This window comes from Corticium candelabrum, chromosome 1 (genome assembly GCF_963422355.1).
Source record: "Corticium candelabrum chromosome 1, ooCorCand1.1, whole genome shotgun sequence".
NCBI lineage: Eukaryota > Metazoa > Porifera > Homoscleromorpha > Homosclerophorida > Plakinidae > Corticium > Corticium candelabrum.
The window spans coordinates 2,499,666-2,518,545 of NC_085085.1; the positions used below are offsets into that span (position 1 = coordinate 2,499,666).

Sequence of the window (18,880 nt, forward strand, 5' to 3'; positions counted from 1 at the left end):
ACCCCAGACTACATGGCAACATGTCCAAATGCCATCGATTTATGCAGTCGTGCCCTTGACATACATACCCGTTGACCCACCAAAAACTTTTTTTAGCAAACAAGAATTTTTTTAGTAAACAAAGTAACTTATGCTGCCTCTCTGATTTTCAAGTTTCTTGCTGCAGAACAGTTGAGACATAAAACTACAGGTTCAATAAGTAACAAATATTTGTATACTCTCAATGTCGCATTAATCAATACACAGAACTAGGAACAAGTAGGAAATCATTAAAAACATTTGTATATGTACAACATCGAGCGTGTAGAAATGTTATATAACAAGAAATTAGATTTCTATCACCATTTATATCCAACTTGACTTTTGCTTTTGTGCGTCCTTCAACGCTCTCTCTGCCGCCCCAACAACGCCTGCTTGTCTGCACGCTTCCAAGAGGATTCCAGTTGTTGGTTTGCTCACTTGTTTCTTCCAGAGTGAGAAGATGTGTACAATACAATTTTTGTCTTGAGGGTAACGATGTCGACAGTCGGACAATTCTTCCATGTCTACTCCAAGGCGAATGCCAATCTCGTGCCAATGACTTCTGACAGCCTTGCCAACCTGCAACACACAATCCATGATTTGTTTACTGTAATTCTTGTCATCGATCTGTGAGAATCTGACATCTGAATTCTGACTGCATTTACCTCAAGTAGCTGGACGTCTGATACAATTGACTGCAGATCCAATTCGTCACGTTCTGCAAGTAAACAAATCATAACTGAGACCAACCGATGACGTCACAGTCACAGTCATCCACATGCAGACACCGAACAACACTAAGGTTATGATACTTAATTTGAGTGAGTGATGCACATTAAAACTAAATTTCAGGTACTGAAACAATAGCCTCTTCCCCAGGCCCACATTTGCTTGCAAATGTTTCATCATGTGTAACTATGCCATGTGGTGGACCACGTGTGTATGTATGCAGAAGATAAGGCTTTGGTGTGACAGTGAATGCCTAGATGAGTAGGTTTAGTTCGAACCAAGTTCTTGTAATAAATCATTCATACCCTTATTTGGTCCTTGACTTGCTACTGCCACAGTACTGTCGTCATCACGTTTCATAGAAGTGTGTGGCGATTCTGGATCTGCTGCAGGCGTGTCAACAAAGTCGTGTACAAGATATGCCAGGCGACTTTGACCATCAGACGACAGCATAGCCATCTCTACTCTATCGGCATGTGGCCAAGCTATATATACACAACCATCAACATACGACGTTGTTGCAAACCTTCGTAACTGACCAGGAGTGATAGTTTGTACTGTCCGACTATCGATCCTTTCTCCACGAGTTTCTGTCACTGTCTGATCTGTAGGATGTATATACCGGAACATACAACCCGTTGAAGGAACCTCACTTCCAACAGGAAGACGAACCAGCAAAGGCGTGCCCTCCTAAGAAATAAGAAAATCTATGACATCAACAGTGATTAACTCAAGGAATTAATTCCATTAATTCCATGCTCTCAAGTGTAAAGTGGTGCTAATATCAACACACAAAGCAAAAAGCTGTGCAACTATCTTGACTGTCAAACGGATTGCTGAACGTAGAATCTCTGCAATGTGTTGGGTGATCTTGCCGCTGAAAATATTTCATTGTCAATGATGCAGGCTGGCTCCAACCATGTGGCAATTGCCCACAATAAGACATTAAAATTAGAACACCACTACTAATGTAATTAATACTGAGATAATGAAATGACCTCCCAACACTGCATTAACAATAAGTAATGTATTAATTGAGTGAACAGACTCACTCGAGCTCTGCTATAGCTGGGACTGACAACACATTGTCTGACAGTATGCACATCAGCAGGTTGTTTGACTATTGATCCTAAATGTGACACAAACACTGCTGTGACAACTACCAACAACGAAGTTTGCAAGAACAAACTTTGTGATGAAGCACCATCCCTTGCTGCCATTGGCGAAGATACCGATCCAGAAGAATGTAAACCGTCTGTACCACAAAAATAGAAAGACTCTTGTTCCTCATCAGAAAGCGATGGAGAGGGAAAGTTGGAAGGCACACTAGTTCTTGGGAGATCAATAGCTCTAGTTGTGTGGAGTAGTTTGTAAACTGCTTGCAGTGTTTCATAAGACTCCACTTGCCCTTGTCTGATGTATTCAACTCGAACAGGAACTTCTAGACTATCAGGACGAGAATCATTTGCTTCGATCACAAATGTGAAGCAGTGATCATGATTAAATGCTTTTCTCCACAGATATTCGGTAGGACACTGCAGTTGTACATCCCTACGACACAACGACCACTCTGAACCATGTTGAGGTGTGATGACCACATGCCCTTCCTTGCGAACTATGAATTCTGTTACAGGACAGAGCTGAACAGCAGGCAGTGTTTCATGTGCTCGATGGCTCTTAATAATTTCTTGCCCGATTTCTTCATAGGAATTGAACATATGGACTGACAGTGACCATTTGCAAGAAGAATGACTAAGACTTCGACCCAGAACTACACATCCCATCTTTCTTCTGAATGGAATAGTTGGGTTCTTGATGAAGCGAGCGATCCACATCCACCAACTTAACTTGCTCACTTCAAATGACCAACTGTTAGCATCAAACGGGATATGTGACTTCAATTCCTGAGTATCAGTAGAATACTCTACCACACCATGGCACCTTTGCTTTGTCTCATCAAGAGTCGATTCACTTCTCATCAGTGTTAACAACCAGCCTGGTGAAGTCACATCAGCTATGCTGTTGATACGCACATTGATTGGTTTACTAAATGACACATCGTGAGGACCAAGAAAAACAACTGGACTGACTACTTGGTCACCACTAGCAGACACAGGTGGCATATACTTATTATGAATAAACGAATGAATCAAGAATAGCGTTGGTGATTGAACAGCACCCGGTGGAACAGTCATGTTGACACTGCCAGCAGTCAGTTGTCCCCCTTCACTGCCAATAGTCTGGCAAAATGACAAGCCATCACCACTACCAATGTGTAGCAATTCCAATGTGCCACCGACCCACACTGGATGTGGAAGATCAGAAATGTGAAGTTTGTCTGTAACACAAACGTAAGATGAGTAGCACAACTGATTAGATCCAGCATATCGCACCTAGTGTCAGTAAAGATTGATCCAAATGTTCACGACCCTACACAGACGAGATAGATAATAACAGTCAAGCATAACTTATCCTGACATACAGACTATCACGATGGCTCATACCTGCCACAGCACAGACAAAAATCACTGACTTCTTGTATACATAAATAAGGCTAATAGTAAAGGCAACTTTCCCATTGTTACTATGATAATTGTGGATTTCTATAACTCTTAGACTCGACCCAGTCTAGCTCCGCCCTCATCGTGATGCGAGAGAATCCGAGGGCAATGCTTGAGTGGCTCGAGTCTAATACACTACACATGTCGTGATTTGTCGTGTTAGTGCTTCATACCAGCTATCTGGACAAATCACTCATCAAGCCACCATTCGGTCCCAATCAGTCTGGATGAGTCGTACTTTACCGTACAAGATTTATACTCAGTCAAGTGACAGTAACTCTCAAGACTGAAATCATTTCCCCAGGTTATGAACATGAACATTGAATAAATGCAGACAACAAAAGACCGTCGACTCACATTAAAGATAAGAGCCAATTAAAAATCAAAGAATCACAATAAAACCTCAACAAGATAACAATCTAGACCTGATGCTCAACTAATGCCTCTTTGCTCTTGAATGCATGTTCTCTCTCTATTGATCACATAATACAACCTAATCAGATGTGTCTGACAAAACGCTACTAACTCAGAACGGTTTTCGCTACCATCTCTCATATTTTGAACTCCTGCTTGCGGAATAGCTCTAATGAGTGGTTGTTGGAAGGCACTAAGTCTCCTTAGTAATAGCATTACTGTAAAACACACTGAATCATCAATCATCATAATATCAGCTTGCCACTCAAACATCTAACCATTTGATTTCTGTCTGCTGTCGCTAGGCAGGCTGTGAACATTAATGATTCGGAGAGCTTCAACTGCAGCAGCTGGGCACGTGTGTAATCGGCAATATTCAAAAGACAGCGTGACCATAAAATTAATGCTACAAGCACAGAAAACAAGATGTAAGAATGCAAGCAAAAATGAAGTTCTCCTGACTATCAATTCTATTTGGGTGATCTAGACTGAGTGAGGCTGCTTGGATATTGACAGCTTCAGAGAGCAGCTTCTCTCCGTCGACATTCTTTCCTCTTCTCATGAGGTAATCTCCCAACCATTGCAAAGCTGCAGGAAATAAACAGATTTAATTTCACAGATATGGCAATTGGCATTGTAACGAATTTGGACGCACTCAATGCTGTATGAGGATGCTTGACCTGCAACGAACCTCTCTGTATGCGAAGAGCTTCTCTAAGACATGTTTCACTTTCTTCAAGATGTCCCGCTTCCATCAAATAATACCCCAGTTGGCCAACAGCTGAAAACAAGAAGATGTGATTCATACTGCAGCATTCAACACGTTCAATTGACTCTCAAGTTTTATTCAGACGACCACAACTGACATAATGCAAATGCCCAGAAACATAGAGTAAAGAAACTAACCTGTTGCCACACTGGGATGCAGTGGATTGAGAAGCATTCTATAAATTCTGACGCAATTTTTCAACAGCTTGACAGATTCCATTTGCCTGCCTTGCAAGGCCAAACATTGAGCAAGCGTATACTGACCTAAACGTTACATAAATGATGTTGCTATTACTGACAACAGACTGTGAGGTGAATAAGGTTGTTTCAATAGGAAGACTGAGATAGCACCTGCTAATACAATACACACATACTGTTTGCAACTTCGAGATGATCTTCTGGAAGAACGACTTTCATAATTTCAAGAGAACCTCGTAATAACCTCTCAGCATCAGACAGTTTCCTTTGTCTCTTAAAACAGTCGCCAAGCGCAGTCATAGCTAAAACCAGAATGAAAGTTACATGACATTGTGTAGACACATACCGAGGTAACTCCTTGCCATGTTGAACTAGCCCCATAAATCATGCCATGCCAGTTCAATTTCAGATCATAATGGATTATTCAGGCACATACATGCCATTGTTCGCATGTGACCCACCCGGGCATTAGTAGATGACGTCACGTAATCACATTATATGCCGTATGCTATACAACTATATGGCTTAAATTAAGAATATTTAGTAATTGGATAATGACTCAAGTCTTGTGTGAGTATTCTTTGAGACGTCGTTGGGTAATAGAAAAGAGTCACTACTGGGCACTCGAGGGTGAACAATGACATCTAGAAGGCTCTGCTTTTAAACAACTTTGAGCCAGTAAAAACATTTGTGACACTAAAAATAGTTCGGTCAATGTTGTTTGCAAAGTGTCCTCTGAGAGATTCGTCTCATAAATTTGCAATCTCTTGTAATTTGTTTAATTTAAGTGAGTCTACATACATACATACGAGATGACATAATTGTTAAATCACGTGTATAGTGACGTCATTAATGACGTTTCAGAGCTGCAAACGTGAACCCCCAGCCAACTCTCAATGTATGACATTTATTGATTCGCGTAAATGCAAGGCATGCTAGGAGATGTTGCGCATGCGCAATTGAAGCAAGAGCAAAACTGTAGATGGCTTGTCAAGGTGGTGCGGTATCTAACAGAGAAAAGGGCAAGACTGACAAAGACAGACAGCACAAGTGAACTCTAAAGACAGCAACTTTGAATACAAACGCAATGTGGAAACAAAGTGAATATGTACTCGAGTGCATACAAGACAACAACAACACAACAAGCGCAACAAGACAAGCACCGATCCAGGGTTCTGTCGGAGGTGGTCGGGCCCGACTCAACAAACACTGACCATCACTCCACATGTTCTGACCACCACTATACATTTTAGCAAGTGTTATACTTGCTCCACGCAGATGAGCATTGGAAGGTTAGCAGTTTGTTGAAACGTGAGCACTTTGTTCACATGGTGACACGGCCGCAGGCCGGCCCTGTTATGATACAATCTGACAGCCTAGTCATGTGCGAGCGCTGCACAGAGGAGTGAGGCGAACGCCTGGAGCAGAGTCGTATATATGGCTCTGGCCTGGGGACGAGGCTATAGATCATGCACACAAAGCCCTGAAATTAACCAAGCCCTTTAATTAATGCAGCCAATACTCGACCACCACTCTGCAAATCCTGGGCAGAACACTGCGGATCAAAATAAACAAATAACGCCTGTTCAGATATGTGTAGACCCTTCAAAAACAACAGTTGTTCAAACAATGTGCTTACTTCTTGCCGCTGCGACCTCGTTATTGGGATGTTTCTGCCGTATTGTTAGACACTCTTCCAACAATGCTATCGCATCAGAGTAATTGGCTTGACAAAAGTAGCATTGTGCAAAAGCAAATAAAACTGTACAAACAAACAAGCAAATCGTCAGTCACACAGAAATCACAACAATATTTTACTTCAATTTCTTATTTACAATTTTTTAATTATTACTATTTTTTATTATGTTTTATTTTTATTGTTTATTTGTATTTTCATTCAAATATTGTACATCTTCCATCGTGAGCATAATTCAGATATCAATTCAGACATAAACTTAGATTAGTTGGTAACATTTTAATAATACAACTGACTAGATACACATCCACTCTTTATCGGTCAGTTGATTTCAGACTTTCAAACGTCAGGCGTAGTGTCAGTTTAATATTTCAGACCATGTGTTGATGATGCATCCAAAATCTAGAAAGTCTATTTGAGTGTGACACAGCTTTCCAACTGCTCTGAACTGCATAACATAGTAGCATGTACTCATAAAGACAATGACAGCTAACGAGCTTACTACACAATGGTGACAACATTGTTGTTACTCATAATTACAGCTTGATCTCTCCACCCACACAATCATTTGAAATTTTGTATACATTAGACAATCGTACATCACAGCTTCCACTCCCTCCTGAAGTTGTCACATAAAATGCATTTGCTTTGTTATTGCCTGTGACAAAAATATTCTTTGCAAATTTACTCACCCTAAGCAAAGGAAACGAGACAGTACGTAACGTACAGTCTAATTTACTAGCAGTAGCAATTTAGTCTACAGTAAAGTCGAGCATTTAGATAAACAACTTGTCTGCTTGAAAACTGTCATTCTCTTCATGTCAGCATCCCAAATGGTTTTCTCATGCTGCTTTCTTGTACTGCAATCCAAGCATGCCTTATTGTGTTAATTCTTGTTGGTGTAGAGGATCGCTGTTGTTTGCTCAGAAAAAAGTCACTCAAAACAAATTCTTGCCCGGCAGACATTACTGATAGCATAAGGTAACACTATGCAGGCATTTCAATAACCAAGTCCACTGTAACACAAATAAGACATGATGCTGTTGTTGAGTTACAGAGTGGAATCAGGAGCATATGCTCCTGGTGGAATATAATGGTTGGTCATCGGTCATTGACCGATCAACTGGTGTTCATAACCGACCACAATTTTGCTTTGATCGGACATACCTACATGACTGTTCACGGCTTTAGTTATTGTATCGATGGTAGGGAATCAATGAGCGACACAAAAGTCCAGACAAATGACTGAAGCAGCAGCCAAGACCATATACGGTAACACCTCTATAGTAAATAACCCCTCAGTAATCCCTATATCTACGGTAACCCCTATAGTAAATGGAAACCCCCCCCGAGGTAATACATTTTTACAGAAACATGGATACAGGGCATTTTGTAGGGGGAAGAGGGGAATTTGATACTTATATACCTGTCCAGGATAATTTCTCACAGACCAGACCATGTCATCACATAACTTCCTCACTGAGCCACAGTCAGCTCACCTGGTTGGTTCTTGACAGACCAGAACATGGCTACATATATACCTAAGGTCCTTCTACCACTGAACTAGAACAATTGCATTCAGGTATGTAAAGAGTCAAATTGGAGTCTTACACTGCCGGGAGGGGCACATGACCCTGGTGTCCCATCTTGTATCCGCATCTGACTCTGTACTGGTTGTACCTATTTCAAGGTGTAGACTCACTAGTCTACTGCATGTTTTCCATAGCGTTTTTGCTTGCTGATGTTGACTAGGATTTGCACAGATCAACGATTTTTAATCAAGACAAAAACATTTTACTACCATGCATAGTACGTGGCCGTCAACACTACTTGAAGAGCTCATTGTATAACTAACATACTGTATATGTACGTAGCCATTAACAGTACTTGATGAGCCCAGTCTTTTTACCGGCATACTCAGTTGTCACTCAATTTCTTCTTGCTGTGGGGTCCTTGTTGATATGAAAGAATACACAATTGGGGTCTTTGTCTTAGCTGTTATTGTAAACGGTTTTGTATGCCCTTTACAATGTAGAGCATGAAAGAGTAACTGCAGCATACTGCAGTTTTATACAAAATGGAAAGACTGAGCATTCCCCTGATTTATCATAGAGCTTCAGTTACCCTTCTCCTGTGCCAGTGGCCACTGACATTCCATTCTCACATGTACCACGAAGTACTGTAGTCAACAACAGCATCACCTATTTATAGCCTTGATATAAAATGTACTAAATATGAAACTTAGAAACAAGTAGAAAGTCATTGACAATAGTTTATAAAAAACATTGAAAACATTTCTAATACAAAATTTAACTCACACTGTAACTACCGTGCTATCCAACTTTACTTTTGATGTTTTGTCTTAATTCTTCAATGCTCTCTCTGCTGCTCCACCAGCGCCTGCTTGTCTGCATGCATCCAGGAGAATTTCAATCGTTGGTTTGTTCACCTTATTCCTCCATAGCTCCATGACACGCATACAACGATCTTCATTTCGAGAGTAACATTCTTCACAGTCAGACAATTCTCCCATGCCCACTTCAAGGTGAATACCAATGTCACGCCAATAACTTCTGACAGCTTTGCCAACCTATAACACACAATCGAAATCATAATACATTCATATGAACATAAGAATCAGACAAATTGAGCAGATTCTGACCGCATTTACCTTGAAAACTTGCTTGTCTGATACAATTGAGTTTAGATCCAATTTATCACACGCTGGAAGTAAGCAAATCACATTCCAATTAATGATGTACGAAACTGGTAGCACATAACAACTAAAAACAACCAACACCTTTGCAGTCAAATGATTTGCTTGCATGCACTGAGCAACACTGAGATTACTGTACTCATTTCCAGTTTAATTAAAATACACTTCAGGCAATAAACACTTGAAAGGGCAACAAATCATTTAAACAAAAAAGAGTATATGCATACAGCTCCAAATTCAGTGCACTTCCATAATTTTGTCATTTCAGATGAACGATTCTTTCCAAATATACAAGTTTCGTTCAACCACTTTCAGAAATAAATAAATCATACCATTGTATGCTTCTTGGCTTGCTGCTGCTGCAGTGCTGTCATCGTCACGTTTCAACTCTGCTGAAGGTGTGTCAACAAAGTCATGTACAAGATATTTCAAGGGACTTTGACCATCAGAAGACAACACAACAACCTCTACTCTATCAGCACGTGGCCAAGCTGAAGACAACTAACGATCAATTTAATATGATGTTGTCACAAACACTTGTAGTTTACCAGGAGTGATAGTCTCTACTGTCCGACTATCCACAATTTGTCCATGCACTTCTCTCACTGTCTGATCGGTAGGATCTAAGTATCGAAGAGTACAATCTGTTGAAGGATCAACTTCACTTCCAATAGGAAGAGAAATTTTCAAAGGGGTTTGTTCCTGAAAAACATACAATAACAGAAATGAAGAATATAAAAGCGGCAGCAACTCGATCTGTACAAGAGCCCAAAATTTCTCTTAATTACTAAGTAGTCATACATGCTCTTATGCCTTCTAAGATCTACAAAACATTGAAAAGGTGGCAATATTAAAGTTGTGTTGATAACAAATATCTTGTCTGTCAACTTCTCTGGTGCTAAACTTAAATCAAGTGTCAGCCATATCTTACTGCTGAGAGTATTTGTTGTCAGTGAATCTGATGCAGGCTGGCTCCAACATTTGGCAACTTCCAAAATATAACATTAAATTAACAAGATGATACTATCCCTGTTTAGACACACTAATTTAGTTGACAAGTAATTAAAGAGCAGAGTCTTTCAAATTAACAAGCTCATTCATACATTGTACGGAGGCAATCACTGCATTACATAAATATACTACAAATCAAACAAGTTTGAGTCTGTCGTCATATGTTCATGATTAATTAATACTATGAGTGTAAGAACCCAAAATTAAATTCACTACAATACATTAATAGATATTGATCGAGCAACAAACTTACTTGAGCTCTACTATAGCTAGGATTGACAACACATTGCCTGACTGTATGCACATTTGCAAATTGATGGATTAGTAATCCTAAAGATATATGCACATTGTTGTACAAGACTATACACCAATAATCAAGTCTGCACAAAACAAACCTTGTGATAGAGCACCATTTCTGTTTGGAGCTGCTGACAAAGATGCAGGACCAGAAGAATGTAAACCCTCTTTACTGCAAAAATAAAACAATTGTTGTTCCTCATTTGATCGAGATGGAAAGTTGGAAGGTATACTGGGACTTGCAAGATCGATTGTCCTAGGAAGCTTGGAAACTGCATACAGGGTTTCGCACAATTTCACTTCGCCTTGTCTAATGTACTCAACGTGAATAGGAACATCTAGACTATCAGGGTGAGAACCATTTGCTTCAACCACAAATGTGAAGCAGTGATCATGATTAAATGCTTTACTCCATAGATATTCGGTTGGATACTGTACTTTTGCATTGCCTCGACACAACGACCACTCTGAGCCATGTTGAGGTGTGATGACCACATGCCCTTCCTTGCGAACTATGAATTCTGTCACAGGACACAGCTGAGCAGTAGGCAGCGTTTCATGTGCTTGATGGCTCTTAATGATTTCTTGCCCAATTTCTTCATAGGAATTGAACATATGGACTGACAGTGACCATTTGCAAGACAAATGACTAAGACATCGACCCAGAACTACACATCCCATCTTTCTTCTGAATGGAATAGTTGGGTTCTTGATGAAACGAGCGATCCACGTCCACCAACTTAACTTGCTCACTTCAAACGACCAACTCTTAGCATTAAATGGGATATGTGACTTCACTTTCTGAGTATCAGTAAAATACTCTACCACACCATGCCATATTCGCTCTGTTTCATCAAGAGATGATTCACTTCTCATTAGAGTAAACAACCAGCCTGGTGAAGTCCCATCAGCTATGATATTGATGCGCACATTGATTGGTTTGCTAAATGACACATTGTGAGGACCGAGACAAACGACTGGACTGGCCACTTGGTCGCCACTAGTAGAGATGGGAGGCATATACTTATCATGAATGAATGAGTGAATGGAGAATTGTGTTGGTGATTCGACAGCACCCTGTGGAACAGTAATGCAGACACTGCCAGCAATCAGTTGCCCTCCCTCACTGTCAACAGTCTGGTGGCATGACAAGCCATCACTGCTACCAATCCGTAGCAATTCCAATGTACCACCAATCCATAATGGATGCAAGAAATCAGAAATGGAGAGACGTCCTATAACACCAACATGAAACCACTAGATCATTGATTAGATGCAGCATATTGTACCCAGTGCAGGTAAAGGTTGATCAGATTGTTCATGACCCTAGACAGAAACGACAGATGAGAGGATATTGTCCGATAATACAGAAATTACACTCAGTCGAATACTCTGTAAACTATTTTAACACTACAGTCCCTTGTGACTATTACAAAGCAAACAATAAAAAACAAGACAATTGACTCACATTAAGACACAGCCAATTGACAACTAGGGGCGTGTTTAAACTACGGCTTACACATGTTTAAATCTGTTTAAGTTTAAACTGTTTAAACCTGTTTAAATGTAAACCTAAACAGCATTTGCTAAACATGTTTCAGAAGTAGTTTAGCAAAAGTGGTTTAGATTTAACAGTCACATGACAATAGCATGCGTTTTAGATGGCTTCTAACAATGCTGTTTCGATGATATTGGCTATTTTGTTGGTATAGGATTGCCTTAAAAGATGTAAGAATCGTTAACTAAAAGAGAGAAATCAGTAGCTATGGAGAGATTGAGAAAAAACGGTGTCCTTGGTCATCATCATGCAAATTTCTACAATTCGGCAACAGAGTGGCCCAATACTTTAAAACAAGCCTTGCTCGACGAATACTAGGTTTGTCTTGCACATCCCGGATGTGCAAGTTCCTAGTGGAAACAGTCGCTTTCTTGAACTGGTTTAGTTTCTAAACGTGTTTAAGCCAAACTAGTTTAAGGTGCAGCTAGTGGAAACACGGCCTACGCTCAAGTGTCCAGCCGGTTGTCTCCCCCAGGGAAAAGAAAGTTAGAGCGTCAGCGGTTTCTTTGAGTGGCAAATGTCTCCAACCGGTCTTTCTCCTCCTGGGGGAGACGACCGGCTGGACACTAGAGCATAATTGACAACACAATAAAACAAGAATAACAAGTAAAGCTTAGAGACAATTAATATAAAAACACAAAAGGCAGCCACATGGTAAATCAAAAAATGCCATTTAAACCACAACCATTACAACTCTTAGAATATATACCTGCTGCTCGATTGATGCCTTTTCACTGTTGAATGCATACTCACTTCCTGGCAATTACATAATACAAGATAGTACACCAGGTGCATGTTTACAAGTCCAATGGTTTTCTCACCCTCTGGCTGTTCAGCTTCTTTCACTTGCTCCCTGTCTTGTTCAGGAGTAACTGTGTGACCAGACTGTGACTGTTGGAAGTCAGCAAGTTGCCTCAGTAATCGCATTACTGTAACAAATCTTGATGATAATGCCTATATCAAATGTCCACTCTAACAACCAAACCTTCTGATTTCTGAATTCTGTTGCTGGGCAGCTCGCTAATGTCGATGATTCGAAGAGCTTCCAGTGCCGCACGCTCAGCACGTGTGTAGTCAGTGATATTCATAAGGCAACGTGACCATAAAATCAATGCTAAAAATGTAAAAATGAGCTGTAAAAATTGAAGTAGAAATAGCACTTCTCACAATCAATTTTTGTGGGGTGATCTTGACTGAGAGATGTTTCTCTAATATCGACAGCTTCGGAAAGAACCTTTCCTGCTTCATTGTTCTGTCCCGTTGTCATGAGGTACTCTCCCAACCATTGTAAAGCTGGCAAAATCAGAACAGATCGATTTACAAACACAGTAATTGGCATTACGAAGAACAAAAGGCACTTATTGCTGTAGAAGGATGCTTGTCATGTAAGGCATGTCGCTGAATGTCAAGAGCTTCTCTAAGGCACTTTTCGCTTTCTTCCAAATTTCCGACTCTCATTAAATAGTATCCCAGTTGACTAACATCTAAAACAGCAACATATGATTATTATGGCTGTTACATACTGCAGTGTTTAACATGTGCAAATCAGTATCCATATAATTTTCATGCTCACAACACACATAAAGTTAATGACAAAATAGAGACAAAAAACTAACTTGTTGCCACTTTAGGATGCTGAGGAGTAAGAAGCATTTTACGAATTCTAACACAATTTCTCAACAACTCGATAGCTTCAACTAGCCTACCTCGTAAGGCCAAACACTGAGCAAGAGTGTACTGAGCTAATTAAAAACAAACACATTTGTTAATAAAGTAACACACTGAATCAGTATGAGCTGAATAAAGTATTGTAGATCTGATCAGTAGAAAGAGTAAGGCGCCTTCTCATTATCAGATAATGTCACCTACTAGATGCAACTTCGAGGTGATCTCCTGGAAGAGCAACTTTCATAATGGCAAGTGAACCTTGTAATAGCCTTTCAGCATCAGACAGTTTCCCCAGTCTCTTAAAACAGTCACCAAGTGCATTCATAGCTGAATTACAGCAAAGCAAAAGTGAATTAACACAAAACACTTTCTTCATAGCTGAGATACAAGACAACAATCAATCAGATGAACGTCTAATATGTTTAATGCAGAAAAGCACAATAAGTTAAATCGTTTTCTTCATTGACTGAAACACACAATGCAGGCACAAATCTATGGGGTGGCCCACCTGGTACTGGCTCGCAACCAGCCAGTCAACCCTTCAGCCAGCCGTCACCAAATGCTTAGAGTACACTCAGCTAAGCTTAAAGAGCCTACCAATGTCACTGATAATCATATCTGAAAGACTGTACAACATAATCATGTGGACTAATGTCCAGCAGCGTTTGGTGTTGTCAATTAATCTCTTAAGCAAACGAGTTTCAATGCTACAGAAATTACTTGGATCACCTTTCTCAAATGTCAGAAATAGGAGTGGCTAGACAAGAAGAACCCTATTGCAAGTTCTGGATCCACTCCTGCAAGTTCTGGATCCACTCCTGCAATGTACGTATTGCATTGCATGCAGTGCAACCAACAAATGCATTCCGTCCAATTCTAATACGGTCAGTTCTACTTCCATCAATTCTAATTTAGTCTTGAAAACGTTTCTACTATTCCCCAATGTAGTATTAACATGTCATCATGCAACACATGATAAAGTGAAAAACAAAGTGAAATTAGATAAGAAGCCGTGACCCAGTTCGGATAAGGCTGGTGCCTTGATGTGGCACCAGGAACGCATCCTGGTGCCCAACAGAAATGACACACCCATGTGGACACACCTACACGAGACTGGCTTGAGGCTACCCACCTACCTACCTAACATACATACTCCTGTACATAAGTTATCATAATACATACATGCATGCATCACTGCCTTTCAGTCACAGTCGTGACGTCGACATCTGCTTAAGTAGCTTTAAGCTGTGGTGCCAAACCTTTGCTTGCTTGGTGCCTTGCCCAAAACCACCCTCTGGTGGCACCATATATATATATATATATATATATATATATATATATATATATATATATGTGTGTGTGTGTGTGTATATAGCACCAGTTGGCCACCCTTGATAAGTACTAAAGTGCGTGCAGCCAAGTACGAGAACAACAGGACAAACACAAGAACAACATGACAAACATACCAAGCTGGTCAAAATAGAAAATAACATCTAGTCAAATATACTCACTCCCTGCCACTGCAACATGATAAGGTGGCAGCTGTATCTGACGTATCATCAGGCACTCCTTCAACAATTCTATCGCATTGATGTAGTTTGATTGAACAAAGTAGCAGCGTGCAAGAGAAAACAAAACTAAAACAAGCAAAATATCAGTCACACAGAACACTGGCCTCGTACCAGATCCTCTTGTGCTGCAGTACTCAGTTACAATGCTGGAGAAGGAACCAAGCACAGCAGCACGATAGGGTCTGATACGAGGCTAGAACACACCATATACATTCAAATGCACATCACATTATTTGATATACTCTCAAACATTTAATTCAGACATATATAACCATATACAAAGTGTCTGAAAGTCTGGCCCTGTAGAAACAGACCACTAGTAGACTATTATTCAATTTACTAGACATCACTCAAAGAACGCAACCTTTAACCTTAAGTCAAGCAAGTGTTGCATGCTACATTACAACTCACTTGAGGCTAGTGGGAGATGATCTTCTTGTAACTGTCTCCTTTCTATGCTGAGAGCTTGTTCTAAGATAGGCTGAGCGCTCTCATACTCTCCACTGGATAAGTATGCATCTCCCAAATTAGTAAGAACTGGAAAGTAGATCAGAGCCAAGACACGTTACCATATATAGAATCTCTAAAATATTTCAATCAAAACAACATTCTCACTGGCAAGTCTCTGTTTGTCTTCCATATCAAGATGTTGTTCGGCAAGTCCCTTGACATACTTCCAAATCTTAACGGCTTCACCATAATGTCCCTCCTCTAGACGCTTTTTTGCTTTCTTGTTTAGAACTGCCAAACATGATCATAGCAGTCAGTGTCACACATATAAACACATTCTGGTTCTGAACAATAACAATCGAAATTAACTGTTTGAGTGTAAATTTCATGTCCAATGTGCATGCATGACAAACTGCATATGTTTGTACATTAATTAAGCAAAAATGACCATCATCATGTCACATGCACTGTTAGGGCACTATTTGTTGATTCTCATTAGAAGTTCATATCTTAAATGATGTGGGTGGCCATTATATGCCATTATTTTTCTCATACTTCTTATAAGTACTGCACAGAATCGCCTGCAGCTGTTCAAGACAATGAGAATTAATTGAAATATCAAGAATAACTTGTTCAATACCATAACAATAAATCAAACATTGCAGACTGTTTCATACTAGTAGTAAATCCTCTACTGAAGGATAGCCTTCTATGCTGTCAAACAATTCCCACAAAAGTTGATCAACCCGTACAGTTAAGTTACTTGTGTATCAATGATATCGCGCATGCGTAATGGAGATTTCATGCGGGGGGCATATTTTTCCACGCTGGTGCTGATGAGAAACTATGAATCAACAAACAGTGGCTTTAACTAAACCAAGCACTTAAAAACAGCAAACCATCTACTTGGCCCCTTCTTGTCAGGCTCGGTCATCAAGACAAAAAAAAAACTTACAAGCCACAGACACTGCCTGTTTTGTTGTAATTGAGATACCAACATGCAGCATGAACAGATCGGACAAAACTGTTGGTGTCTAGATCTTCGTGTATACCGATTATAGCGTGTAATTCATACAAATTGTGCTGCCTATTCTGCGAATTACAATTATTTCAATAATCCAAACATACTCAATCATATGGCACATGCTGCTTACTTATGATCTCTTGTTTATGATCCATATGTCATCAAGATTGGCTTCTACTTCCAGCTATAAATGGAAACATGAAGTCAACACAGAGGTTTTGAAGCAGCTGTGTACAATATACACTTAAGTGACACTCCAACCGATGGGGACTAGCTAGCACTGAGGTTTCCATCACTAACTGTGATCTTTGTCAAAGCAGTTCCAGGCACTTGTTGATAAAAGTCTTGTATTATCATATAGCAACAGTGCTGGTACTTACACATCTAGATATTAAAGTCCTTGCAATATGTTTCAGCCGAATTCCGCTCATACAGTTATTTGCAAAGCACAACATTAGTTGCCAAAATTTCCCACAAATCGCTGTCACACAACTGTGAGAAGGGTTAGAGTTGCTGGTAGAATTCAACAAATATGCACAAATTGTGACCCCAAAACACAGTTTCGATCCACAACTGTTGATATTAATATTACTTTTAAATAATTATGTTATGTGGTTAGCTTTTAATTTTCTTAAAATTATTGTAGACTATAGGTACAGGTCAAATTTCCAAATACATCTGTACCCTAGCTGCTACAAACTGGATAAATGATCTTAGTCAGTGTCTTTTAATTAAGTATGTCTCATTCTCTTGCCAGCAATCAACGCAACAACATTAGCTTGACCCAGATGATCAATGCCCTGCTGCATCTCTAACAACACGTTGCCTAGACAAAGTGTGGAGCGAGAGTTGGTGAAGTAGCAGTTCTAGTTTTGCTACTTCACTGTATATATATGTATGTATATATTAATTTTCAAGAGTGTGACAAAGCCTTCCACAGTCCTGCTGACACACTACCTCAAATGTTTTATTGCATGAATTTTGCACACTGTCTTTGCACGAACTCTTGGTCAATTATCTAGTGTTGAGATTTACCACATGTCTCTCGTCAAAATATTTAATTTGATAATTGTGATATTTCTCAACAAAAAGTTAAGCTCTGCAAATTACATCAAACTAATAATTAACATATTCATTTATATAATAATTAATTACCACTTCTCTTTGTCTGGAGCAACAATATTTTTGCTTGGAGTGACCATTTGGCAATCCTGAGACTGGACTAGCAGAGAGGCAATAATAAAAATTCACACCCTACGCAGAAGTAGATAACGCTGCAAAAATTGATCTGCCATTTGTGATCCCGACGCTTTTACCAATTGAAGAATAAGAATGGAGATCACGCCGACAACAATCCGTCAATTGAGTCCGCACAGACGACAAGTGAAAAAGTATAGATGACTTGCGAGGACTCGAGAAGGTAGGACGAGGTGCCACCTGCATCTGCCTATTGAATTCTTACACGAAAAGCTCCGTTCAGTACTGCGAAAGGAACACGAAATCAGCGCATGCTCATTTCCATGTCAACTCTGTAAAGGTTGCCCCGCCCTCTTGAAGTCAAAAACAATTCAAGGAAAATTATTTTAATACCAGCTCACTCACTCTATTTGCCAAATTGGACTCCCCTAACCAAGTCCTATTTTTCTTCGCTAACGAATTTTCTATGGAAAAAGAAAACTTAGATATCTAGGTAAACAAATAAAGAGAAATGGGCGTGGCCTAGCATAAGCTCGTCATAAAAATCGTCTTGCAAACGAAGGTACAAAGCTGCCACATTGCGGGAACAAATTTATTAGATGGGCTAATGACGCTAGTCGAATACCTAGCTAAGTCGAGATGTAGAAGTAGACGTTACCGCCTGGATTTTGTGTGGAAAAGCTGTCTAAGATAACCACATCAATTACTTACCTTACAGTAATGTTGCAAGTAGACGTGACGTCCTCCAAGAAACAAAGCCGACTTCCCGCGTAGTCGTCGGTAATGGACTGCGTATGCGCAAATGCTTAATTAATGAATTAATTAATTAACAAGAACAGCTCCACCCTCTAAAGTCACCCAGAAAGGAAGTCAGAATGAGGGACGGAGAAAAGAGAAAAGAGATGGAAACATAGAAAAAGAAAAACAAAGGGAAACAAGGAATATAGCTGGATAAACGTTGTTGCTTTGCGAAGATCTAGTGTGCATATATTTTGCTAATT

The 18,880-nt window shown here is 39.8% G+C and overlaps 2 protein-coding genes across 8 annotated transcripts; both read right to left on the reverse strand.

The window, feature by feature from the left end:
- Positions 1 to 185: 185 nt before the first annotated feature.
- Positions 186 to 4,314, reverse strand: LOC134182421 (uncharacterized). Of its 3 annotated transcripts, XM_062649832.1 has the most exons (11): positions 4,188 to 4,314; positions 4,004 to 4,131; positions 3,857 to 3,943; positions 3,737 to 3,783; positions 3,144 to 3,180; positions 1,940 to 3,088; positions 1,803 to 1,879; positions 1,290 to 1,440; positions 1,056 to 1,235; positions 687 to 739; positions 186 to 600 (listed from the first exon to the last, which is right to left on the reverse strand). In XM_062649832.1, exons 2-11 carry the CDS (start codon positions 4,119 to 4,121, stop codon positions 346 to 348), a joined length of 2,154 nt encoding a protein of 717 aa, XP_062505816.1. In that variant the 5' UTR covers positions 4,122 to 4,131; positions 4,188 to 4,314; the 3' UTR covers positions 186 to 345. The 3 variants fall into 3 exon arrangements, with proteins under 3 accessions (XP_062505816.1, XP_062505809.1, XP_062505822.1); XM_062649825.1 differs by having other exon boundaries at positions 4,004 to 4,257; XM_062649838.1 differs by having other exon boundaries at positions 1,056 to 1,216; positions 1,277 to 1,440; positions 4,004 to 4,257.
- Positions 4,315 to 6,332: 2,018 nt separating this feature from the next.
- Positions 6,333 to 18,656, reverse strand: LOC134182386 (uncharacterized). Of its 5 annotated transcripts, none has more exons than XM_062649808.1 (21): positions 17,999 to 18,121; positions 17,838 to 17,936; positions 16,813 to 16,866; positions 15,824 to 15,949; positions 15,620 to 15,745; positions 15,149 to 15,274; positions 13,839 to 13,964; positions 13,586 to 13,711; positions 13,328 to 13,453; positions 13,137 to 13,262; positions 12,955 to 13,083; positions 12,791 to 12,898; positions 12,679 to 12,725; positions 11,701 to 11,737; positions 10,510 to 11,646; positions 10,368 to 10,444; positions 9,652 to 9,805; positions 9,436 to 9,594; positions 9,059 to 9,111; positions 8,735 to 8,977; positions 6,333 to 6,453 (listed from the first exon to the last, which is right to left on the reverse strand). In XM_062649808.1, the coding sequence occupies exons 3-20, from the start codon at positions 16,835 to 16,837 to the stop codon at positions 8,750 to 8,752; spliced, it is 3,036 nt and encodes a 1,011-aa protein (XP_062505792.1). In that variant the 5' UTR covers positions 16,838 to 16,866; positions 17,838 to 17,936; positions 17,999 to 18,121; the 3' UTR covers positions 6,333 to 6,453; positions 8,735 to 8,749. The 5 variants fall into 5 exon arrangements, with proteins under 5 accessions (XP_062505792.1, XP_062505785.1, XP_062505771.1 ...); XM_062649801.1 differs by having other exon boundaries at positions 6,361 to 6,453; positions 8,706 to 8,977; XM_062649787.1 differs by lacking the exon at positions 6,333 to 6,453 and having other exon boundaries at positions 8,592 to 8,977.
- Positions 18,657 to 18,880: the final 224 nt, after the last annotated feature.

What these genes read in the sequence shown, in the direction of transcription:
- LOC134182421 (XM_062649832.1), bottom strand. Translation starts at nt 4,121, where the DNA reads ATGGTCACGCTGTCTTTTGAATATTGCCGATTACACACGTGCCCAGCT. An exon ending in AGGCATTAGTTGAGCATCAG is followed by an intron (nt 3,181 to 3,736) that starts GTCTAGATTGTT and finishes TCGTCTGTGTAG; the next exon opens with GGTCGTGAACATTTGGATCA. An exon ending in AAGTCAAGGACCAAATAAGG is followed by an intron (nt 740 to 1,055) that starts GTATGAATGATT and finishes GTTTACTTGCAG; the next exon opens with AACGTGACGAATTGGATCTG.
- LOC134182386 (XM_062649808.1), bottom strand. Translation starts at nt 16,837, where the DNA reads ATGGATCATAAACAAGAGATCATAA. An exon ending in GCATCCTTCTACAGCAATAA is followed by an intron (nt 13,263 to 13,327) that starts GTGCCTTTTGTT and finishes TGATTTTGCCAG; the next exon opens with CTTTACAATGGTTGGGAGAG. An exon ending in AAATGGTGCTCTATCACAAG is followed by an intron (nt 10,445 to 10,509) that starts GTTTGTTTTGTG and finishes ATATATCTTTAG; the next exon opens with GATTACTAATCCATCAATTT.